At 52.5% G+C, this 25,837-nt stretch overlaps 1 protein-coding gene across 23 annotated transcripts in view; it reads right to left on the bottom strand.

Annotated features, from left to right (window-relative positions):
- ARHGEF7 (Rho guanine nucleotide exchange factor 7) overlaps nt 1-25,837 on the bottom strand; it is a 125,878-nt gene that overhangs the window by 45,693 nt on the left and 54,348 nt on the right. For 13 of the 23 annotated variants that reach the window (XR_014236904.1, XM_082365202.1, XM_082365218.1 and 10 more), the window contains 5 exons: nt 24,370-24,454; nt 23,705-23,761; nt 20,919-21,049; nt 15,012-15,213; nt 2,656-2,744 (listed from right to left, as the gene is read on the bottom strand). Coding sequence is in view for 22 of the 23 variants with exons in the window: in XM_082365202.1 (XP_082221328.1) it covers nt 2,656-2,744; nt 15,012-15,213; nt 20,919-21,049; nt 23,705-23,761; nt 24,370-24,454 (564 nt within the window). In the remaining variant the exon portion in view is untranslated. The remainder of the gene's footprint in view (nt 1-2,655; nt 2,745-15,011; nt 15,214-20,918; nt 21,050-23,704; nt 23,762-24,369; nt 24,455-25,837) is intronic. The other 10 variants (XM_082365214.1, XM_082365217.1, XM_082365204.1 and 7 more) reach the window with 2 other exon arrangements.

The raw sequence follows: 25,837 nt of genomic DNA, 5'->3' as shown, positions 1-25,837 counted from the left end.
AACCTCCGGCCACCAGGCAGAGGCTCCAGGCAACTCCAGGAGCCAAGGGGACGGACGAGCGCAGATTCGCTCTGGAGCACCGGAAAGGTCCGTGGAGGTTTCCTACGGCATTTCATGAAAGATGCACATCTATTCTGAACATTTATTAAAACTATTGATTGCTACCTATTGTATTTGCAGTCTTTCAAAGACAAAGCTACCTTGCCTTTTCATTGTACTTTCACAGATCATCAGCCCACACTGGTCTCACCTCCTAGAGAGTGTTCTTATCTCTCAGTGGGGTTAAAAATATCTGTACTTCTGCAGTTTTCTGTTAAAACAAAACTACACAAGGAAGTGTGAAAAGTTTAACACATTATTCTATTTGTTCTGCTTGTCATACTGTGTCCCACATTTTACTTTTCTGTATAATTTATAAATATGGAATTCAGGAAAGCTGAAACTGACTCCTGGCTTAGTCACTAACCAGTTCTGTTCCCCGCAGAGTGAGAGTGCTATATGCCAAAAGATGATTCCCACGAGCTCTATACGTCGATGTCCGTCACGACTGCAATTTTAACATGTGCTGTTCACTCATACAGCTTTATGTAAACAACCGTTTGGATGTGATTCTGAAGCCAAGGTGTTTCCCCATCATCCAGAATGAAAGAGTTGGCTGACTCAAAGACAACACCACATGTGACACAAAGGCTCTTCTCCCTGTATAAGCGCAGTTAAAGAAGGAAATCTAAAACAGCACTGGGTACATTTCAGTCTGGAGAGGATTACACGATACACAATGCCGAAGAAAACAACCCACCAGGGTTTCTAGAAAAGCACGGCTACCTAGTTTTACGAAACACCCAATGGAAGCAGGGCTCCCGGAGACTAGCGTGGCACTGCTGGCACCAGTTCACACGGCACCGACTGCTTTCCTCTGACACAATTATCTGGGCAGACACTAGTGGAAGGTAAGGATCTGCCTCTGGAATGTCACCTGGATTAAGAGTGTACTGCTCGCCGGAGCCTCCCCCAGAAAAGAAACCAACATCCCACATAAGGATGCACGAAGAAAAGGCAGCTCCGTAAGTTGAAAGTTTTCCTCCTAACAAACCCTGAAGAAGCACAGGACACCACACATAACACATTCCATGTACTAAAGAGCAAATATGTGGGCAGAGCCACATCCCAGGAACAAACCCCGAACAGACAAAGATTCGAATGAGGGGGGTTTGGAGAGCAGAGCTCAGCCAGGAAAGGCAGGCGCCCTGAGCCCTCGGGACGCAGGTGTGCTCTGCCAGCGGGTGTCGGAGTCCAGATGAGGCCGGTGAAGAGCACTAACGAGAACGAGGACAGACCAGCAAGACGGTGGAGAGGTTCAGGGAAGGAGGTGATCAACACGAGGAGAGGGGAGGCCACGGGCCACCAGGGGTGCGCTCAGCGGCCTGGCGCACAGAGAACGGGCAGCGGAAGAGGTACAGAAGTGAGGTCCTGCCACGAATCGGGGGCAGGAGGTGAGAGGAAACACCGACGGGGAGGGGTTCCTGCCATTCTCTTCACCGCTGCGTCAGCAACGCCTTTAGCAGGGCCTGGCCGAGCGAGCCCCTGACAAATCCTTGAGAAATGAACGAGGGTCCCCAAGGCCAACTTGCGCTGCAAGATCTGGGGGCAAACGCGTAGGAGAGAGCTGAGCGCACAGCCCCAGGTCACTGGTCCAGGTCTGCACGACTCTGCACCATCTCTTCATAAAAGCACCGGAGATGAAACTCTCATGATGAAAGGGCTGCTGCCAAGAAACGCTCAGCAGCTGCTGTTTTACTTCAAACCCTCAAAGGTCTCGTGACTCAGATTTATATCCCCGATCAAGAAAATAAAAAAGATTGGGAGTGGGGAAAGAAATAACTAAGTAAGTGCACACTGCCCACAGAATTCAAAACATAGCCATGTTTAGAAAGTTTACCTTGCTGGCTTATCACACCAGGTAAGATGTATACTGGCAATGTAAAATTTACCCAAATCGAGACTATCATTTCCCATTTCCAGCAGATGCAACGGTTCAGGAAAAAGGAGGTTTGGATTAGATATTAGATTTAATACCACAGGTACTTTTTAAGCTCACAAACTGCTCCAGTTTCAAAATGCAGCAAATTTTAGGATTCTGAAACCCTTGTCTTCACTATGTACAATGTCTAGACACTCTCCTCTAATTTCATGCTATTTGATATATATACACATCAATCTCAGGAAAGACTACGTTAACACACAAAATAAACTAGAAACTGTATTGATCTGGAAAACTGACGATCTACTCCAAATATGAGTATAATGGCATTTGATGCACATAAAACCTGTAAATCACATTATGCACCTTTTTAAAATCCCACTGTTGAAGATCTGTAACCGTATGGGGAAATAATCACAATACCCAGTTATGCAATAAGAACAGGGTACTATTCCACACATTAATACAAAAATATAAGAATATTATAGAAATACATAGAGGCCAGAAGGAAACAGAGCAGAACATTAACGGTGGTTGTATCTGTGTGGCGGACGATACGTCATTTTTATATCCTTCCTCCCTCTCTAGGCAGTTTACCTACATTCTACACTGCTCAGTTTTAGAGACATTCAAAAAAACAAGTTATTCTTCAAAAATGTTTTGCAATTACTCACCACATTATAATAGCTTTTGTTAATGGCAGTCGTATCAAATCCTTTGGGAGGGCTCTTCAAGGCTCCAGATTTGGGTGACACGGGCTTTTCTGAAATAAAGATGTAGGGCAGGTTTACGGCTTCACCCTAGAGAGGACCACGCGCGGCAGCCCCGCACGGCCCCAGCTTCTGGGCCCAACTGAGCCCCCAGCCCAACGGGCGGCGGGACAGAAGCCCGTGCAGCCAGCAGGCCCCCAGCCCCATCTCCGCCTCACGGTCGGCCCCCTGAGCTCAGAGGCCTCCACACCCGTGCCTCCTCCAGCCCGTCCTCCCAGCTCAGGCTGAAAATCTGACGGATTATGCACCATTGCCGTCAACAAACAAAAAAGAACTGATCTATAAGCTACACATGCAGCCCAGGCGTGCAGTACGGGTGAATTATTACGCCCACAGCATCAGAGACCACGTTGGCAGACATGTAACAATATTAAGACATCAAGACCCACAGGCTGGACTGTATTTGGAGGGACCCAGGTCACTCAGGATGCAGACGTCCCTCTAAACAAGGGTGACAGACAAAGCAGGAAAGCCACCCCACGCAGGGCGACAAGAAAAACCACACTGCCTTACGAGCCTCCACACCAGGGGCAACACGGAAAGCGGTCACGGTTACTGCAAGGATTCAAGTACTTAACATTACATGGCTTTCATCCAACTCCATTCAAGAGAGATGTATTCAGAATAGGTACTGAAGAAGCGCTTGCCAACTGATTCCTTGGGGAGGGGGGGGGGGGCGGGGTGTGTGTGTGTGTGTGTGTGTGTGTGTGTGTGTGTGTGTGTGTCTGTCTGTCTGTCTGTCCCTGGTCCCGTGGGGCGGGTGTGTCTGTCACTGAGGTTCTGTGGGGCGTGTGTGTCCGTCCCTGGTTCCGTGGGGCGGGTGTGTCCGTCACTGAGGTTCCGTGGGGTGTGTGTCTGTCCGTCACTGAGGTTCCGTGGGGTGTGTGTCTGTCCGTCACTGAGGTTCCGTGGGGTGTGTGTCTGTCCGTCACTGAGGTTCCGTGGGGTGTGTGTCTGTCCGTCACTGAGGTTCTGTGGGGTGTGTGTCTGTCTGTCACTGAGGTTCTGTGGGGTGTGTGTCTGTCTGTCACTGAGGTTCTGTGGGGTGTGTGTCTGTCTGTCACTGGGGTTCTTTGGGGTGTGTGTCTGTCACTGAGGTTCTGTGGGGTGTGTGTCTGTCCGTCACTGGGGTTCCGTGGGGTGTGTGTCTGTCCGTCACTGAGGTTCCGTGGGGTGTGTGTCTGTCCGTCACTGAGGTTCTGTGGGGTGTGTGTCTGTCTGTCACTGAGGTTCTGTGGGGTGTGTGTCTGTCTGTCACTGAGGTTCTGTGGGGTGTGTGTCTGTCTGTCACTGGGGTTCTGTGGGGTGTGTGTCTGTCACTGAGGTTCTGTGGGGTGTGTGTCTGTCTGTCACTGGGGTTCTGTGGGGTGTGTGTCTGTCACTGAGGTTCTGCGGGGTGCGTCTATCACTGGTCTCCAAGGCTCCTGAGGCTGGATATCAGAGTGGGGCCGGTGGGGAGGAAAGGAGAAATGGTGAAGAGCGCTGCCGGGGGCCTCGGCCTGTACAGCCCCCTTCCTCCCTTGCCTCCTCTGCAGGCTCCTGCTGCACACGTGGCTGCCGGCGCCCCTCCGGCGTGTTAGGTGGAAGGACGCTGAGCACACCTGTCCAGAATCTCTCTCTCGGCAGCATTTCCCTCCCCACCCCCAAACACTCCTGAGCTCTGGGTCCCTAATCCCAACTGCTCAATATCTCCATTATCTTCTCAGCAACAGAAACCCCAAAAATGCCCAAAGCAAAACGCACTGTCTTTAGCTGTGGGTCCCCCTCCTCCTATGGAGCTGTTTACCTAAATCTTCTTTCAATGCCTCACTGTAAGGGTTTTCCAAACAGCTGAAAATAACGAACAAAACAGAAGGTGTTATTCCTAGCTGAAAGAATTCTCTCTGCCCATGGGATGGAAGCAGAACTCCACAGGAAATAAACTACTTCTCAACCATGAGAAACACAAGGAGGAAAACCAATCTAGCCTAGCTAATACACTTTGCTGCCCAATCTTGTATCTGCAGCTAAGCCTTTAACTGTGGAAGAAAAAACTACGACGTTTCCATCCGAAGAAAAAAATGCCTTTTCATCTCTAAAATCCGCAATTTGGGGGAAGCACGTGCAACGACAGTAAAGGGAGGCGGCTGAAGCCTGAACTACCGCCCCGGGGGTCATAAACTGCACGCGCAGGAAGACGCACCGCACCACGGGCGCCAGCAAGCCTAGTGCACGAGAATGACTGGAAGCTGCTTCAAAGTTTTTAAAAGCAAATAACTTGGCAACTGCCTCATTTTACTTAAACTTAAGACATACCTCACAACACCACGGTTAATAAAATTCAGTCAATTTACTATGAGAACTACAAGGAAGAAGTTTTTTCAAAAGCAAGCTTCAATCTACTAATATTCTATAAAAATAAGGGACAGGCAGAAGAGACCCAGACGAATCAAGGTTTAAGTCCAAAGAGGCTGTCTTTTCTCCCTCAGAAATAGAAAGCACACAATGTGCTGGTCGCTAAACGGAAACTTCTGGGCTGGGAGGCGTCATGAACACACGCCCAAAGCCTTGGGTCCAGACGCTCAATGAGCTGTCACACGAAGGAGCCGCCAACACGCCCTCTGCAGAAGGTGCAACTGCCGCCGTGGCACCTGCATGCCACCTGCGTGCTACCTGCGTGCCACCTGCGGGAGACCCGGGAGGGCAGCGCTGGCTAACGCTCCAGGCCCAGGCTCCAGCGACAGTCGCCCGTGGTGGCGGGGCGAGCAGAAGCGCAGGACCCCTGCGAGCCTCGGGTGGCCTCTAGCGCCTCCACCAGAGAAAACGTTGAAGTGTCACTGCAGCATAACAGAGGCCAAGTCATGGCCACGCATAACAGAGGCAAATGCACAGGAAACATATTAGAAAACACTCAGCCTTCCCAGTATCCTAAGAAAAACAAGACACTGTTCTGGCCCATCCAATGGCTAAAATAGATTCCACTCGCAGGGATAAGAGTGGGGAGCCAGGAGGACAGCACAGCGCCCCCTTCCAGGGCCGACGGACGCAGCACGTGCCCCCCTTTCTCGCAGTAAATGTTGAAAGACGCCGATAACAACAGGATCTAAACACAGATGTGCTAAAAGAAGAGGGGGATGGGGACCCCCCCACCAGGTGCCAAAAGTAAAGGAGGCCGCAAAGCACTGGCAGTGGTGGGGGCTGCCCCGGGGCTGGGCCGCAACCAGTGCTGCTACAGGACTGCCCCGTCCCAGCGGGGGGAGCTCTGGTGACCCGCACGGCTAATGAAAGGAAGCCTAGAGACTTCTGTCCGCCGGCCAGAGAAGCAGCTAGGAAGTGTGCTGGCCACTCAGGGATGGGGGACACAGCCTGTGAGAAACCAAACCAAGCCTGACCCCACCAAGCGTGCAATCCAAGGCCACACCATCTCCTGCAGGACCACCAGCATTTGCCAAGGGCAAGAAAGCTCTCTGGGAGCCCTGAGGAAGCCAATGTCAGCCGTCTCTGTAGGTACTTCTGCAACCCAGGGTACAGAGGTACCCACTGAACAGCCATCCATCAAAGAACAATCTATAAAATAAAGCACAAGCTCATGAAGAATGAACCACCAAGAGCGTGTAAACAGAAAACATACGAGGGAACCAGTCCCCGAGATGTAGAAATTAACAGGATAATCTAGGAGGCTGTACAGCAAATGTGCTTAAAATGCCTGGAAAGAAATTGGGACCATAATGAATTAAAAAGGCATCATGAAAATGAAGAACATCCAGAAAAGAATGAAACAACTTCTAGAAATGAATACGATGGCCACTAAAATGAAAATCTTGGTGGACAGGTAAACAGGGCAGTGAGGAGGGACCTGGGAAGGGAGAGATCTGAGGAATGGACTTCAAGTGAGTGTGGAGCAAAGTAACGAAAGCAAAGAAACAGTGAAGCCAAGAAACAGCGAAGCAAAGAAACGAAAGTATGGAAAGCGGATTCAAAGCCACGGAGGGTAAAATCTAACCAGATATTCAGGAGACGACAAAGCAAATGAGCAGGCAGCATTACTTTCCAGAAACGGCGAGTTCTCGCGTCCTGGGCTAGGGCAGCACAGCAGCCCTACGCAGTCACCCCTCCACCCCCGTGGGGCGGCTCTGGAGCTGGCGATGCTTCCAGAGGCAAAGGCAGTCAAACCCCGGCAACCTCAGGACCGAGCTATCATCCGCTTTTCTTCCGCCTCTTTCTGGAAGAGTAAGGGCTCCCTCTCGTCATCCCTCATTTCCCTCTGCCTCTTGTCTGAAGGTTTCACAGCCCTGCTTTCTGCGCTGGTGGTGGCCCTCCCGCCAGGCTGTGTGCACTGACCCCTTGGAGCCCACAGGCGACGCTCAGCCCTGAGGACAACTCCAACTCTGGCTCCCGCTTCTGAGTCCCCGTTGTTTGTCACCCGGCCTGGAAACCATTCCACCCCCGGTCAGGCACTCGCTCTCCAGGGCTTAAGCCCCACGGTCACTGGTTTCTGTGCTGCCAGTTTCCTCAACCCTGTACTCTTTCCTATTGGCTTTCAACTGCTGAACCTCTTCCTAGTTCATTTAGCGATAATCTGTCCTTGTGGACACTCCTGAACCTCTGTCTGAGCCTCTGTTACAGAGATTTCCAAGTGTGCACAGGAGCGGGGAGAACCCCACACACGTGTGCCCCCGCTGAGCCTCCACAGTTACCAGCCCCCGGCTGCTCTCATTCCCTCTTCCCTCCTGGAAGCCTCACAGCAAAGCCCATCAACACTTCCGTGTCCATCCTACTCAGAGGGATCTCCTCTTTCATTAAAATCCTAACATCAGGCACTCATCACACCTGACAAATTCGTAATAATTCATTAATATTATCTGATGCAAGTCCATATTCAAATTTCCCGGTCGGTCACAACATGACTTTTGTAGTTGGCTTATCTGAATTAGGAACCAAATAAGATCTACACCGTGCGCGGGGGCTGCTCTGCCCTAAGCCTTCTTTGTCCTCTCAAAGCCCCTCCTCTCTTTACTTAACGCCAGCAGGGAGCACAGGGCACCGTCCCCTTCCCCATCATCCATGCTACCCAATTTTCTATTCAGGGGACCTCAGGTAGGCTTCCTGATTTATGGGTAGACATTTTGTTGTTTTTTCACTGTTTTTCCCCCAGTTCCCACAACAGTGACGACCCAAGTAAATATTTGTTGAATGGACGTTGGCTGTGCTTTTAGAACCGAGTGCAATCGTTAACAACCTTGGAGTATGAAAAACAGAATGCAAAGGTGGAAAAAGGTCAAGGGTAAGTCCTTGCGTTACAAAGTGGGGCATCAAGAGATGACTGTCAATGTCCACGGACACGAAACAAAGGATATTAGTTAGCATTCCTGATAAAGGGAACCAACAGGAGAGAGGGAAAGGGAGGACAACAAGTCAGAGAGAAAGTCTGCAGGACGCAAATCAGGCAGAGAAGTCCCACACACAGGAAGGGGCTGCGCGGAGAAGGCAGCTCGTGGCGGGGGGCCGGGGTCTCCCAGGGGCGAGGGCCAGGAGGCGGGGAGGGGGCGCAAGGACCTCTGCTCGTCATCACATCAGCCCTTCTGTCCCACGTGCTTTGTTTTTACATGTCTGGATTACTTTTCACATAATATTTTACAAATAAAACTTTTTTAAAAAAGAGCATCTCTATTACTGAAGACTATGGACCCTGACCCCAAACTGCTCCAGGACAGTTGACCCATGGGCGTGTCCTTGAACCAGGGGGTGTTAATCACGGTCACTGGGACGTGGCCACGCTCACGGAACACGCCCTACAGTGCCCAGTAACATCGGTGTTCGTGTGAGTGTGCGTTTATTATGTTACTCTACAGGGACACTCACTTCCACATTCCAGAACAAATTACCAATCACCTAACCGCAGGCCTCTCTGTACATGTGTGAGGTTCCCCACACGCGCCAGAGGTGCCAGGCTTACATTTTATACTCTCCCCACCCAAAAAATGTGCATCAGGAAGACAGAGCACGGAGAGGCCCAGCCCCATCCCGGGTGCCTTCAGAAACAGAGCATCAAGCGCACCCATGCACACGTGTGCATGCACACGCACACGCCCAAGCCCATTCCATGCCACAGAAGGGGGCGAGGGCAGAGGCTCTTCCCAGCCACACAAACGAGACAAGGTTCTGCGTCACGCTGTCCCTCTCCCTGCACAGGTTATATTTCTGTCCAACACTGCTCTTTCACAGCCAGAGAAAGAACTGCGTCCAAAATCCAGCTTGCATTTCACGCCACTTTAGTATGCCAAAAATAAACAGAAAATACTGGAAAATGAGAAACTTAGGAAATGGCAGTGTGAATGCTCATTAAACATCACACTGCAAGTGAGAGTAGCAAGTGAGAGTCATTTGAGTTCCCACATCACTGCCAAGCACGGCTCATGACTCAGCACCCCAAGCTCACCCGATCGTAAAGGAACATTTACAAGAAGTGCCTTCATTGTTCACGGATGAGAAATGGGAGAAAGTAAACTCAGCGCATCAGAAACAACCACTTAAAAGAAACCTGGTGCAGGAGATGCACACATGAACCGGGACTTGTGAGCACCCCGAGCCCGCGGGCGCCACCAGCAGCAGCCCAGCCACGGCGGCGCTCACGTTCTAACCCCCAGGAGACCCAGCGCCTCCGCGTTCCCTGAAGGAGAGCAGCACCAGCGCCGCTCACTGTAGAACCGGCCTCCTGGCTGCTTTCCTTCCATCTCCCTCAAATTTAAGAAACTATCGCACAGGCGCGCGCGTGTAAAATACACATATACATGTGTGAATAAAATGAGTTTCACATATTCAGGAAGAATATCCAGTGCTTTTGCAGCAAAATGTGAAATATCCTCAGGCAGACTCTTGGGAGAGATCTGTCTTCAAGGAAGGAGTATTTCAAACAAGAAACCACACACAGGTCCAAGACACAAACACGTGGGGTGAAGCCTGACCAGAGCACTGCCACCTCCGGCCACAAGGGGGCAGGCGACCGCGGCCGCGCACAGGCCCCGCCCGAGAAGCGGGACAGAAGACACGCAGCCCAGGGACATCACGGAGAAGGAATCTCAGCTTCGTTTATTCGATAAAAATATTAGTAAATCAAATCAAAATTTAACGCAGAAGAGAAACTCACCGTTAAAGGAAGTCGGCGTTTGTCTTTGGTAAGGAAATGACCCTGACATGATGGCCAGTTAGGGGAGTCTGTATGTTGGGACCTGGCACATTTTCTTTACAGAAAATTAAGCATTAACGACACTGTGAATTACAACATTTATGCTAAACTTGCTCTTTCAAAAAGGAAACCTATTCCAAAATCAAAAAGCCACATTAATTACTAAAAAAAAAATGCAATACAGAAATGTTATTGTGATCCTAGAGTTTCACTCTCAACTGTTACAAAGTGATACGGTTAAAAACATGGTTTCACGTCTTTCCTTCTCAAATGCCCACGTTTAAAATCAGACGGGGACAGCTTTCCTTAGAATATACTGAAGTAACCTGAGGACACCCAGGATGGAAACTTACTCCCAAAAGAGGTTATTCCTTTGGTTCAACAGTCAAATAAAGAATACTTAGCATAACAGATCACCAATTTAAGCAAATATGTTATTCCCTATATTTTAAAAAACAAACAGGAAAAAAAGGAAAGTTTTCAAAGTTACTTGGGTCTCAGTTTGGTATGAAAACTAGGGATTCCATGTGACCCCTGCAAACAGCCCTTTGACAACAATGCAGTTACGCACATACGATTAAAGGGGGTCTCTCTCTCTCCCTCTCTCTCTCTCTCTCTCACACACACACACATGCACGCACACACAGAAACACAGGATTAAGACACAGAAATAGGAATTTTAGGCAGAACAAAGTGATGCAGTCACTCCTGATGCAGGTAAACACTCACAAACATGCAATGGCTGGTTCTTCGTAGAGCTGCATCTGCCCCCCTCGCCACCCCCGGCTCTCAGCCCCAAAACCCCCCTCCAAAAGTGGGGCTGAGAGCAGAACACTCATGCCAGGCTGCTAGACGCTCAGAGGCCAACAGCTGTGAACAACCTGCCACCACAGACGACACTGACCACACTCACACATCCACCTGAAAACAACAGACGACACTGACCACACTCTCATCCACCTGAAAACAACCCTCCGGGACTATCTTTTCAGTGTAATTTTCAAAAGTTAACTTTGGAAACTCCATGAGGAGAAATACCTGAAAAGGAAAAATTCATCTGCACTCCTCTGCACTCTTACTACGGTGACTCAGAATCAGACCAGAATTCCCATTTAAATGAGCTGTGCACAGCAAAACTCAAGAAGCCCCGGTTCAACAGACGTCCGCACAATCAGCAAGTTCCACTCTTTATGGCTTGCCCCGCCACCAGCTCTGTGACCCCCTGAGGACGTGCCCACCACCAGCTCTGTGACCCCCTGAGGACGTGCCCGCCACCAGCTCTGTGACCCCCTGAGGACGTGCCCACCACCAGCTCTGTGACCCCCTGAGGACGTGCCCGCCACCAGCTCTGGGACCCCCTGAGGACGTGCCCGCCACCAGCTCTGGGACCCCCTGAGCACGTGCCCGCCACCAGCTCTGTGACCTCCTGAGGACGTGCCCGCCACCAGCTCTGTGACCCCCTGAGCACGTGCCCGCCACCAGCTCTGGGACCCCCTGAGGGCGTGCCCGCCACCAGCTCTGTGACCTCTTGGATCTCACTGGTAAGGAGGAAGACCCCCCTCACCCTCACCCTCACCCTCCTGGAAAGGGGCCAGTGCTGCTCTCTCTCATCCCTCGAAAAAGAATGAGTCGCTCGGCCTGCCCCAGCCCTCAGGCTCTAGGGCCGGCACCAGGGCTGCCCCGCTGCCCCAGGACTGACTGGTGACTACTGGCAAATCCAACCAAGCTGCAGACTAAGCCACATTTTCCAGCAGCCATGTCTGTAAAGCCAAGGCAACACTTCCCAATCAGCCTGACAGCAGTGCCGGGCTCTCAGCTGGTTCTACACATGGACAGATTAAAAGGAGGGTATTATTTGTACCCTATGCCCTGAATATCCCAACAGTACTTATTCTCTGGAGTTGTGGTGAGGACTGAAGTCACAGATAAAAAGCACTTCCTACAGGAACCAGAACATAAAAACTTGGCTATTATTGCTAACTGTATTATTACGATAATGAAAAAATACTGCTTTTATTCTCAACAATAGAACGATATCAACTACAGAAAAAGAGCAACAATGAGATACCACTTTACACCCATTAGGATGGCTAGTATCAAAAAAACAAAACAAAACAGAAAACAACAAGTGTCAGCAAAGACGTGGAGAAACAGGAACCCCTGTGCATTGCTGACGGGAACGCGAAACGGCGCAGCTGCCGTGGAAGCAGCCCAGCAGCTCCTCAAAAACGGAACAGAGTCACTGCATGAGCCGGCAATTCCGCTCCTAGGAACACGCCCAGGAGAACTGAAAGGACTCAGGACAGACACCTGTACACCCATGTTCACGGCAACACTATTCACAAGAGCCAAAAGCTAGAAACAACCCAAAAGTCCAGGAACAGAAGAATGGATAAACAAAATTCGGTTGTGAAATAAAACACATACACATATATACTGGTCTCTGCCCCCAGTTCCCGGCACAAGGTTCCTGAAACCCTTGCAATGTCCTGACAAGACCACTGGGAGCATCTTCTGTTCTAATACTAGGTCTCTGACCCTGTTCCTGACACACAGTCCCTAAACCCCTTGGAGTTTCCTGGGTGATAGGAGCGTCCTTTGTTCTCATGAGGCGACTCTAGGTGGGATTCTGGATGGCTCCTGGTCACCACAAGCTCGGAGCTTTCAGCCCCACCCCATTCTCGGGAAGGAAAGAGGGCTGGAGATTGAGTTAACCATCACTCATGCCTCTGTGATGAAACCTCCGTAAAATCCCAACAGCGTGGGGTTCAGAGAGCTTGCAGGTTGGTGAACACACCTACGTGACAGGAAGGTGGCACCCCAACTCCACGGGGACAGAATCTCCTGCGCTTGGGACCCTTCTGGACCTCGCCCCCTGTGCCTCTTCATCTGGCTGTTCATCTGTGTCCTGAACCATATCCTTTCCTACAGACTAAACCAGTAAACCTGAGGAGTGCTCCCCCCGAGTTCTGCGAGCCCTTCCAGCAAATTACCAAACTCTAGGAGAGGGTCACAGGAACCCCGATTTACAGCTAGTTGGTCAGAAGCCCAGATGACAACCTGGGGCTTGGGGCATATGAAGTGGGGTCAGTCTTGTGGGCCTGAGCCGTCAACCTCTGTGACACTAACCCCAGGCAGATGGTTATCAGAACTGAACTGAACTGTAGTACACCCAGCTGGTGTGATCCAATGGTCTGATGTGTGGAAAGCCCACACGCTGGTATAAGAAGTGCTCCAAGTGTGGCGGCAGTGTGAGAACAAAGGAGAAACACAGAGGTGTGAGGGTTTATCAGTGGCATAACCATACAAGGGCATATTATTCAGCCTTAAAAAGGAGTGAAATTCTGACACACACACTACAACACGGGTGAACCCAGAAGACATGCTGAGTGAAATAAGCCAGTCACAAAAGGACAAATAATGTATGATTCCCCTAACATGAGGCTCTTAGGAGTCAAACGTCAGTCGAGACAAAGAGTCGCATGGCGACTGCCAGGGGCTCGGGGAGACAGGAATTGTTTAATGGGTTGAGAATTTGGGAAGATGAAAAAGTTCTGAGATGGATGGTGGTGATGTCTGCACAACAATGTGAACGTACTTAGTGCCACTACACTGTACACATAAAAATTTTTTTTAAATGGTTAAAATGGTCAATTTTGCATTATGGTAAATTTTACTACAATCTAAAAGAGACAGAAGAAGCACGTGTTATTCCCCCCCCCAAAATCTAACGCCAAAAACCTTTACCCATCAGGGCTGCAGGCTGCCTTATTAAAATACTTTGGTCTGACGTCAGTGCTAGGAAAATACTTGTTTTATCAGAACTGTCACGTTCACCTTTAGACAGCTCTTCTCCTTGCTACCTCAGAAAACCAAAGAGCAGCAATTATCGCTCCCTGAGCTCCTGCTCTGTGCCAGACCCGCAAACCCGAACGCGCGAGCCCCGCTGACCCCACGAGGGAGCGCCGTCCCCGCACCCTAACCTGAAACGCCCGCGGGCCCCGGGGCTCCTCCCCGCGCCCCACGCGGAGCCGCTCCCATCACACTCCCTCCACGCGGCCCTACCCGCACCCGGACCACCAGCACTCTCCCCAGGCAGAACCAGAACACCGCAGCACACAGCAAGGCCTTTCCAGTCAACGGACGACATGCAAGTCAAGTCACAGCAGGCTCGGCTTGCAAATCTCTCCCCACCTCTGCGTCTCCGGCCACCCACTCTTCCCCTCAAGACGCTGGTTCTGAAATCTCACTCATCAGAGCGCCTACACCCCAGCTCCATATGAATACAAACATATACACATACACACAGGAACCCACGAGGGCAAGGACGACACGACTGCACTGATAAAACCAGCAGTCTCTGTCGATAAAGTAACGCTGCTTCAGGGAACGGGGACCACTGGGCAGACGTGCTCGGGAGGCCCGCCATTACCCCCCCGTGACGCCACGCAGGACAGCACCGCGCACACACACGCAGAGGCCGTGCGCCAGAACTTCCACACCCATACCGCAGTGACATAAGTCACAGATCCCAGGCCGTAGAGAGAACCTGCGATTCCACGACGTGAGTCTAAGCAGAAACGAAAAAAGTGCCCGTACCACTATTCCCTTTCAAAATAAGATAAGCCTCTGAGTAATTTTTTAAATTCAGTAAAGTAACGTTAAGCAATTGCAGAAAACCTAAGGAAAGCGATGCATTTTAAAATGCTATTATTAGCACAAAGAAAAGGACAGAAATTACTTAACTGTGCGTGACGGGCAAAAGCACCCACAGTCAGAAACTCAACACAGCCCGCATGACAGAGCGAACTCCCAGTCCTGACGCTAGCCCTACAAAAGGGCGATACATTTTACCTTACATAAAAGTGTAACCACAAAAATAAAAACTAACAGATCTGAGATGTTTCTCCTTACAAGTGGAACATAAGAGAGTAAGTCTCTATTTTAAAGCGCGGCCCTTTCCCCAGCGCGGGGGCAAACACCGCTCCCCCTCGCAGAGAGAACGCGGGAGCCCGACCCCGCCCGGGACGGGGGGCCAAGTGCGGGAGCGCCCCGAGCACGTGCCCCGCCCCCTGCTCCCCCGCCGGCCACTCACCGCTGGGCTTGATCTCGCGCACGTAGTTGCTGGGGAACCAGCCGGTCCTGCCGCTGTGCGTGCCCTCCCACCAGCCCCCTTCCTCCACCCGCGTGACGTGGATGACGTCGCCTTTCGCAAAGGACAGCTCGTCTTCATTCGTCTGCTGGAAGTTAAACTTGGCTCTTACGACCAGCTGATTGTTGCTATTATCCGTCATGTCCTGAAAAGGGGAGAAGGGAGGAGACGTCACGAAGGACACACGTTCTGCAGCGTTACGACAGGAACAGATTTTGCTTTTGGACAAACGGAGCGTAACCACCCCGTTCACAGGGCAGAGGGACGCCTGGACACACCCAAGTCCCCACGGCCCTGTCCACCGCGCCAGGTCCAGTACCGGAGGAAACGCTCAACGGCTGCGAAGGTCTCACTCCTGCCAGCGTTGTGCCTACGTGAACGGAGACACACTTTCACATACATTTACACACTACACACTTCTGTACAGTTTGCAACAAGTTAATACACTGCGACCATTTTCCCAGCAGTCCTTAATTACTGCAGTCTTAACTAACTGCTTAATATTACACTGTACGGCAGTGCCATTAGTTACTTAACCAAGTCTCCAACTAGACTTGAGACCGTGTCTAGTTGTTTTCTACTGCAAAACAAGGCTGCATCAGAACTGTCTGCACATGTCTTTGCACACGCCCGTAAATGAGCCGATACGTTAAATTCAGGTCAGAGAACACGGATGATGACACATTTTAAATCTTAACGCCCATTTCTAAGTTGCCCTCCAAAAAGCTCCCACAGACCAGTGCCAAGCGACATTCCCGCCAGCAGCGTCTAAGACATCTGACTGCTTCAAACACTCACCAACACTGGATATTGCCAAATCGACAGGAAGAAAGGGTACCTCATTTTAACTTGCATCTTTCTCAGAGATTAAGCCTAACTGCACATCTCTGAAAAGTGGGCAGAGGAAGGCAGACTGGCTAGAATGTCTTTTTGTCTCCATCTATTCCAGACCGGGTGCTGGAGAGGCCTGCAACCTGGAACTGCCAACGGAAGTCAACAGACAAAAATCCCCAAGCAGAGTCTGCTCTCCTGGCCAGAGGGGCGGGAAAGGGACAGCACATGGGCCACTCAGTCAGCACCCGGGTGTCCAAGGGGACCAGGCAGGACGTCCCGTGGCCCACCAAGCCCCAGAGCTCCGCCAGCACCGGTGACATCGGCCAAGATGAGGCTGGGAGTCCAGCGTCCAGTCCCCCCAGGTGGCAGCAGGCAGCCCCATCTGCCCACACAGGTGTCCCCTGCCCTCCACCCAGCCTCGGCGGGGAGCCAGGCCCAGCGTCTCCCCGACCCCCGTCCAGCAGCACTCTCAGGGGTCCAAGAGAAACCCCAGTGACCCCAGGTCAATGAGTCTGACCCGACACCACTGCAAGGAAACCAAGCTGTCCCCAGAACCACAGCCTACCACCCTCGGCCAGGACCGCCACACAAAACCCCACCAGCCAGGGCTGCAGCCTAAGACGCGAGATCTCAGCAGGATCCAGCATCTTCCAACACACTCTCCAAAGTGTCTAGGATAGAACTGAAGACACCCCTTATTCCAAGAACAGGGAAGATCGGAGCCTGACTGAGAACAGACATGGATCCCAACACTAAGATGAAGCTCTCTCAAAACAGACAAAATAGAAAATCCCAGAAATGAAACAGAACCTATAAAATCTACTCAAACCGACAGAGTGAAAAAAAATTAAGAGAGCCCCAGGGACTTGGGGGAAATGACAAAGATCTGAGATTGGAACCATCGAAGTCTTGGAGGAGAAAGGACAGAGGTGAAAAGGAGTCTAAGAAATACGGCTAAAAATGTCCCAAATGTGACAAAAGACACAAACACACAGAGTCAAGAAGCTGAGTGAACCCCAAACAGGATACACCTAAAGAAATCTGGACCAAGTCACACCGTAACTAAACTTCAGAAAACTAAAGACAAAAAAACTTTCGTATTAGGACAAAAAAGACATCTGCGGATATGCAAGATCTGAAAAACTTTACCTCCCCTGCACCCTTGCTCAAGAAGTTAGTATAAGATGCACTCCTCCAAAACAGGGAATTAACCACGAAAAAAATGAAGACAGAGAAAGACATGGAGGAAGCCGACTCGGGTCAGAGGAGTCTGCAGGTGATGAAGGAAGCACAGAGGCGGCAGCTGCCACATCCTGGCTGCAACCAAGAGACCCTCCAGCGGCCAGAAGACTTCACCAGCGTCCCCCAGGAAGAGGAAACTGAAAAACCCTAACACGTCTGAATGCGCAAAGACGAGATTCTTCCAATAAAGGCAAAAGACCAGACTATAATCTGCACAAGGTGCACAGAAAACTAAAGAGGCAACAGAAGGTCGTCAGGAAAGAACAGCCCCAGCTCACGGTGGCCCCGCTGTGAGTCTGGGTCATGCTGATGTTGCACTAACACCCACCCAACGAAGCCACTGCAGGACTCAGCCACGGGGAAGGGGGGCCCAGAAGCACCCGTGAAGCTAAGGCCCAGGGGCAGTGGAAGAGCCCTGAGGCCCCCTGCCACTGTGGGACGTCCACAGTGGCAACACTGTGGTATTTAAAAAAAACCAAAAACCAACCTTTATATAAGGCATTTTATTTAGAGAGACACAGGCAAATGCCTAAAGAACCAACAGAAAAAACGGGAAGTGGTCGTCTCTACTGATTTTCTTCTAACAGCAAGTCTTGGAGGACTACCTGAGTCTTTAAACTAGGTGCGTGCGTCCCTAAACAAGATGAGAAAGATAAGGCACAAACACAGCGCTCAGGCAGAACTTCGAGAAGAGGAGCTGACATAACGCCTAAAACAGTTCACGTGCATTTACCTATTTACATGTTTACATGTGAACTGCTATAAATCATGTTTATTTAATAATTCAAATTAATACATTAAATATTTGCCTAATGAATTAAACGTTTAATGCATACTTCACATTTAATACTTAGAATATTCGATAAAACAATCTCTCATCCACATTTGGCAGGAACCCTCCGGCTGACCCCTGTCCCCTCAAATGCGGGGTGGCAGGGGCACCGGAGCGGTGAAGGCCGGACAGGGCTCACGTCACAGCCGGGACACGGCACACGCTGCCCTCGCTCTGGTCAGAGAAACACGACCCGCTCATACGCTGTGTCAGGTTCTCTCTCTCTGCAGACCACTGTCATCACTCATCAGCCGTCTACTCTGATCTCCAAGACATTCTCCTTTTTGTGACTTCCCCTGGCTTTGCAGAGCCGATTCGGGTGACAAATTCCAATAACGGAACATGACGCGTAACAAACACACGTGCAGAGCAGGCCCCTAAGGAGGTCAAACTGCCCCGGGAGCCCTGCTGTCGGCCTGTCTGTCCCCCCCACTGCTGGGCGCACGCCGGCCGGCATGCAAGTGGCACGCGGGGCTCCCGTCAGCATGCTGCCGAGGCGGTGACCTACGCTCTCCCCACAGCTGCAGGCCAGGCCAAGAGCAGGGACGCCTTCCCCACTCCAGAAAGGGACACTCCACCAAGGACAGGACAGGGCGACGTCTGCGCAGGGCCAGGCGGCCAGTCTGGACCCCTTCATTTCTGACGCCACAGGTTCCCAGCTGTGGAGCATGGCCTACACTGAAGGATGGGCTCTAGGAGCGCTGCGAGCGGGCGCGGGCCCAGGCGGGGTGAGGACCACGCACCAGGCAGACAGCCCAGCCCTCCTCACGGGGGGCTGCCGCCACGGCTGCTGCTGCCCCGGGAGGCTGGAAAGGGTGTATTCAGTCACTAGCTTACCGCCTCAGCTCTTTTCCTCCCCTTTTCTAAAAGCTCCCCTGAAACGAGGGGCGGAGAAATCGTTATTCTCTTTTTTTTTTTTTTTTATAAATTTATTTATTTTATTCTTGGCTGTGTTGGGTCTTTGTTGCTGTGCGCGGGCTTTCCCTAGTTGTGGCGAGCAGGGGCTACTCTTCGTTGCGGTGCGTGGGCTTCTCACTGCGGTGGCTTCTCTTGTTGTGGAGCACGGGCTCTAGGTGCGCAGGTTTCAGTAGTTGTGGCACGTGGGCTCAGTAGTTGTGGCTCACGGGCTCTAGAGCGCAGGCTCAGTAGTTGTGGCGCAAAAGGCTTAGTCGCTCCGCAGCATGTGGGATCTTCCCGGACCAGGGCTCGAACCCGTGTCCCCTGCAGTGGCAGGCGGATTCCTAACCACTGCGCTGCCAGAGAAGTCCGAAATCGTTATTCTTACCTAGCAGGTCAAGAGGAGTCTCACCGCGTTCGCCTCATGAGCGGCTCACCGGGTCCACGGCACAGGCAAGGTGGCTGGGGCTTTTTAGTTCTGGTGTAACTTAAACTTTCTCTCACTAATGAAACACCAATGCTATACTTACCGTAATCTCAGCAACATTCATCACAACAGAACATTTAACTTTATTTCACTAAAATTATTCCTTTGCAATCCATTCCTCATTTACTCAAAAACAAAAGAAACAAAAAAACCGACGACAACTGCCACAAGTGAATGGGTCAGACAGCAAATATTTCTTTGTCCAAAGCTTGTTGATTTTTCTTGCATTTTCCTTGTGTATTTCATAAAGCTAATTGAAACTATTTTTCAAGTGGTCTGGGCATCTTCCCTTGCTTTGGACCACAGAGCTCGCAATGGGACCCTTTAAGTCCGTCCAGCCTCACGGGGTGGCCGTGAGGGTCACACGAGTCAGTCCAGGTGAGACACCGAACCAGCCAGAGCTGGCACAGAGAAAAAACGCTCAAGGTGTGTTGTGTTGTTCACAAGGCCTGAAACAGGGCAATGGGACTTCTCAGAGAGGAAGAACAGTCACAGTCACACAGCAGGGAGAGTTAGTTTGAGTTCAAAAAGTTCAAGAACACATAAAAATTATATCCCTTCTACAGCTCTCCGTTTTTACCGCTGCTTCGTGACCAAATTCAAATTAACTTCTCTCTACAACACGCAGCTCCAACGAGGTTAACTTCCGTTTCCGAGGATCACACCAGCTTACTGGGCAATATTCTCTTGTGGTAAAGTAGAGAGCGGTGGTCTCTGAAGACTCCAGGAGGGTCGGTTCTCTTCAGACTCACAGGACGAGATCACTGATTCTCTAACATACAATAATTTACTAAAGTGTCGCATGAAGCAAAGTCACAGCACCGGCTGATCGAGCTGAGGACCAGGCCGCCATCCGGTCCAGAGCGGGCTCGGCTGTCCGTCAGGCGGACACTGGCCCCGGCTGGTGGATGGGGCGGCCTCTCCCCACGGTCTCTGCTCGGCCCTGTACTTCACCTTCCCAGGTCCTCATGTCCACGCCTGTGCTCGCAGCCTGTCTCCTGGCGATCTACAAATGGGTTTTCCTCACTTTCCAGGAGGACTGTTCATCTCAGGTGGCTTCCCCACCTCACCAGCACCGTTATAAGGGAGCCCCTCCACAACCCGCATCCTGACTCAGTAGGGTGCTGTCACGCTTTCATAAAGAGAAAAAACCCCTCTAGGTCCTTCGGCTTTCAGCCATTTTCTTCATCATCTAAGTACTAGATATGGATTTCTTATTCCCAAACTTCTGTACCTTTGTGCAGAGTAGGTAAGAAAATATGATGCAAGTGACCAGGAAAACATTTTAAAGCTCACATCCCTCCAGATAAACAGATCTATATCTTAAACTAGAGTGCCCCAAATACACAAATTTCTTAGAAGCTGCCATGAAGCGGGGCACGCGGATAATCTGGTGATGGGCAAACGCCAGGCCCGAGAACAGGAGCGACGGCAGCAAAGGCAAACCACCTCTGGCTGAGCAACTCACTCCCCGGAGGCCCGTGTGCCCCCCCAGACATGCTGCACACGCCCGGCTCCCAACACACTCCCATCCTCAGGGACCAACTCTCACACTTACCAAACTCCGATACTGGCCCTGGAACAGTCTTGAAGTCCGACCGTGCGAAGGCTGGGGTCCCAGGGAGTCGAAAGACTTGATCCGGTGAGAGGAGGGCCGGGCACACACGGAGTCACTTCCCAGGCCGATGTCTGCAAGGTCGTCACAGGGGAGAGAGCGAGCTGAGTCCCCTGGCACTGCACCCACACCCCGCACCGGGCTCCGAGGGTCGGGGGGCCACCCGCGCAGGAGACCAGGAGCAGAGTCCCCGCCACGGGACCGAACGACCGCACGCGCCCCGGGCACCTTCCCGGGAATTAACTGAGCATAACTATTTAGCAGTCCTTCTCTTGCTAAGTTCCAAGTTTACAACGTGCTTCATAACTGTTTCAGTACCTTCTCCTCACCTGGAAACAAGAAGCCTCTCACGCTCGACTCCTGAGCAGAGCACCACCCAGACTCCCCCACGTGCCCACCGCACGCCCGCTCCTCCAGGATCACTCTTTGCGCAGTGGGCGAGCCGCAAGCGCGATCGTGCCAGAGACGGAAAAGACTCTCTTACTTGAAACAAACAGACCCCCTGGCACTTTCCAGCCAGAAAGGCCCTTCTGAGGATGATGCCCTCGGCAAGACAGCAGGTACGCTTCACTCACCTCACAAGGCTGTGAAAGGACCAGAGACCACACAGCACTAAAGGCTCAGATCTGTCTCTCGAGTCGCTGCAGGATCACACACCCCACTCAGGCCACCAGCACGTAAATGTCAGCAGCCCACTTCGCAGAAGCGGTGTGATTTTTTTAAAAATGAGGCCACGAGAGCGTTTTCTAGGGAAATCACTGTTTTGAGATGCACGCGCCTAGCAATTTCCTAAAGCTATGTGGGGGACCTTCTATAAAAATGTCCTGAAACTGGGGGTCTCCGGGTCCTCTTTCTCTGGCAGATCCCTCTGGATTGGCTTACACAGCGTCTTATGAAATTCTGAATTAGGTACCAACAGCTGAAAGTCTGGGGACTTCCCAGGGAAACTGGCACTTCCAGCTGTTCTTGAAGCACCGGGGTTCTGGCGCCTCTGGCTCTGCGCTCCCTGACTGACCCAGAGCTGAGCAGGGCGCACGCGGGCAGAGCAACCGCTGCCCTCTGCCCCCCTCGCTCCTCCACGCTGCCTGCCGGGCTCCACGGGCCTGGCGTCCGGGACCCCTACCCTAAAGCCACCTTGACGTCTCAGTGTGGAAGCCCCTCCAATTCTCAGGCCCTGCTCAGCGCTGGCAGTAAGGGCCAGCGTCTGCTCCCGCCGTGTGGCAGAGGCCTGGCAACTGCGGGCACAAACAGTGCCCAGAGGACAGGCGTGAAGAAGCTGCCCGGTGGCTGCCTGCCGTACCCAGGGAGTGTTTAGGGTCCCTTCCTTCCCCACCTCCCATCTCTCCTCCGTCCAAGTAAAAGGCAAGTATTCCTCCACACGCCTGGAGAACACAAAGGGTCTCCCTGAAGTGCCGGAAGCAGAGGAAAGACGGTGACGGGCTTCCCCAACAATGACCGTGGAGTCAGCAGGTGCACCCGTCTTACACTTGTCTCAGCCCCTACAGCTGACGGCTGAAAAGGCACCGTCACCTCCTTCACGCTGACTTCAGAAACACAAATGAAGAGCGGTAGCCAACAAATACAGAGGCAAAAAGTTCTCTTCCTCTGAGAAGGCTCAGTCCTCTTGTTTAAAAGCTGAAGAGAAAAGCACCAGGTTTATTTCAGAACCTCCCAACAGGGCTTTGTAAAGAACAGCGCTACGTGCTCTGCGTCCAGGGTATGTCCAATGATGTCAAGAACATACGAGAAACACTTCTGCACCAGATGGGGGTGGGAACGACGGTAACACGTGCCCGGAAGGTACAGCTCCCGGCCTGTGTCCACGCTTTCCGTGGCTCGCGGGGCTCCGCCTCGATCACCGAGGGTCTCGCGGCCCGGTGGACGGAGCGAAGCCGCCCTCGTCGCTCCCCCTCACCTTCCGACCCACCTGAACTTACACACCCAGGGCGAGAGCAAACCTGCCATCTCCCGCCCGCGGCCTCACACGTGGGGACCGCGTCTGCCAAAGCCGCTCTCGCCCCAGCTGCCAGAGAGCGAGCTCAGCGGAGGGCAGTGCGTGTCAAACTGCGGCCCAGACGCGGGCGAAGTGCTGCAGGCGGGCCGGGGCCGGGGCCGGGGAGGGGCCCGTGCTGCACCCGCCGCCTGCACGCGCCCTTCCCTGTGAAGCCGTCATCGACTGCCAACGCTTCGACCGTGGCGGGCTGGCTCCTTTATTACCTGTCTGCTCACGTGAGGTCTATCACTGCTCCACGGAGGGATCGAGGAGGCAGCACAAGCTTGACAAAAGGCCACACGCCTCCCGTCTGGACGGTGCGATGGCTGCATGTACTTATGTCCGCCTTGATGCCCCCCACTTCTCCGCCCCCTCTCGCCCTCCTCCTGGACTTGGACCCTCACGCTTTCCTACACTCGCTCACTGGGGTCCTAATTTAGCGTGTCCCCAGGTGCTGTCACCTCAACAGGCCTAGACATTCTCAACGTCAAGCCCGAAGTCAAGCTATGCAAAGGGAAGCCGTGCCCGGGACGGCGGGCAGCGCAGGCTGCCCTGGGCGCACGTCCCCAAGCGCGGGCAGCGGGGCAGCGCCCAGACAGCCCTCCCAGCAAACGAACGGCGTGAGGGGCCCCGCAGGCGGTTCCTGCAGCCCCGAGCGTTCCGACCCCATCCCTTCCCCACACGGTGAGGAAGGGTCGGGGCGAAATGAGAGGAGACCCTGACAAGAGAAACTTACTTTTTCTGATGAAAAGAGACGAATCAAGGGCTAACTGCCCCTCCCAGGGATCTGAAACTACAGTCCATAAAGGTAAGTTGAAAACAAAAATGACTTTAAAACAAAAGAGCCTCTAAGCCCTTCCGGTGCCTTAGGCAGCCTCCAGGCCCGAGCTAGCCCCACAGGAGCGCATACAGACCTCGCTGTCCTCTCCACGGTCAGGGAGCCCACCTCTCTCTAGAGGTGCGACTGGGGCTCGAACCTGCAGCCCACAGAGCCCAGGTGCCCTCGTCACCCTCAGGAAACCTGGTCCAGGTAGGTGTTTACTGTAGAGGCCAGCTCACTGGCCGCACCTCAAAAACAGGCACTAGATCTGAGCTTTAATCAGCATGAACTTAATAAACCTCCAGAGCAAGGTGCTTCAAGCTCCAGGACAGGCCATGAGTAGCCCCTGCGAACGAGGCACTCCCCTCTGCTGTACTTCTCCCTCTGCCCACGGGGAGGGAAGCACTGATATCTACCAGGACCTCAAGAGGACTCTGCTCGCAGCACAAGTGACGACCAAGAATTTAATGCACTCCTTTTTTAAATTCAGTAACGTTCATTCTGCCTCACTAACACAAAAGCCACAGGTTTTTGCCCCTTCTTTCTTCCCCTCCCCTCAAGTTCCGTAAAAAGAGACTTACCTGCTGTTACTTTATTTAGAGTCACTAAGGAGCTGAGGACCTTGTTGAAATTCTGCCCCTGATACAAATCGTTTGCATCAAATGTCTGAAAGGGAAAAGTGAACAAGCAGAATTAGCAGAGTCCGGTGTTGGGCAGGCCTGCGCAGCAAGAGGAAGACAGTAGTAGGCTTCGCAGGTGAGACCCCAGCGAGGCGGCACACCTGGGAGCTCGGCTTCCGGTCGGAGCGGGAGGCCGGGCCAGACTCCCTTCCTGGGGCCGCTCGGGGCCTGAGTCCAGCTTCCCAACCACCACGTCCCCACCCTGCCGCACCCTGCTGCATAACCTGGGGCGCTGCTGGCACTCCGTGAGGGCTCCTCTCCTTAGACGGAGGCTGAGGCCTCAGGGCAGGCCTACTACAGACTTCCTCTCCCGGCCACAGCCGACGCCAAAACCAACAGCAGCAAAAGGGAAACGCAGACACCAGAGAGGACACGAGAGGGAAGGAAGGGAAGGCAGGAGAGGCCGACTCCAGAAGTGGGGGGGCGGGGACACCGCCCCCCTCCGGGCAGAGCACGAGGCCAGACCGGGACCGTCTGGTCTGCATCGCTGCGATCTCGGCCACCTAGAGACTGGGGACGCGCCCAAGCTCGTCCCCTCCCCGCCCACCTTCCAACACCCAAGAGCTGAGAGACGCTGCGCGTCAGGCGGCCTAGACACAGCGCGGCTGAGCCGCGATGCGCGCAAACACGCGCGCTGCAACAAACGCGTCTCACTCCCAAACACCGTCTGAAGGCCACATACACCTTCTGATCACTGAATAACTCCTGCCCTCCCCCCAAAAATTTAACAGTCAAATCGTCCACAGCTCTGTGCCAGAAAAATTGTGAAAAAATTTCTTTGAGATGCAATTAACATAAAGATGTGTTTAGACGCCCAAATGAAAACTGCGTTAACATTCTTCAAAGGTTCTCTCACTGGGGCAAAAATGAACTATGGTGACCAGTCATCCCAGGAATGACTTCCTCTGCAGGTCGCCTGTCACCTCTCCCCCGACTCGGCGGTTCCTCTATCTCACACCCTGCCAGCAACCCCCGCTTCTCCTCTTCCTGCCTCTCCCACCCGCTGCACAGCTAACTCTTACTCATCCGGCTCCCGCCAGCCTCACCCCCCCAACTAAACTCAGCAGGGCCCAGCCAGGCTCCCGGCACATTCATTGCCGCAATCTTACGGTCTGTGTGTGCACGCTGCCCTAGACCGTGAAATCTACACAAGCAGACCTCACAACACCCAACATCCAGAAAATGGCCAGCACACAGTAAAAACGCAAATGTTTGCTGAATGGGTAACAAGGCACCAATCCACCCAGCCACCCACCCCGTGGCACTGAATGTCACTGTGGGACAGACACATAAAGAGCAGCTGAGAAGAGCCATTCCAAATCTAAAGAACCACTGCTGTCTTCCACAGAAGTCTTCAGTCTTAATTTCT

This window comes from Balaenoptera borealis, assembly GCF_965194805.1.
Source record: "Balaenoptera borealis genome assembly, chromosome: 18".
NCBI lineage: Eukaryota > Metazoa > Chordata > Mammalia > Artiodactyla > Balaenopteridae > Balaenoptera > Balaenoptera borealis.
The sequence above is the reverse complement of the archived record's forward strand: the minus strand, read 5'-3'. Positions and strand labels throughout refer to the sequence as shown.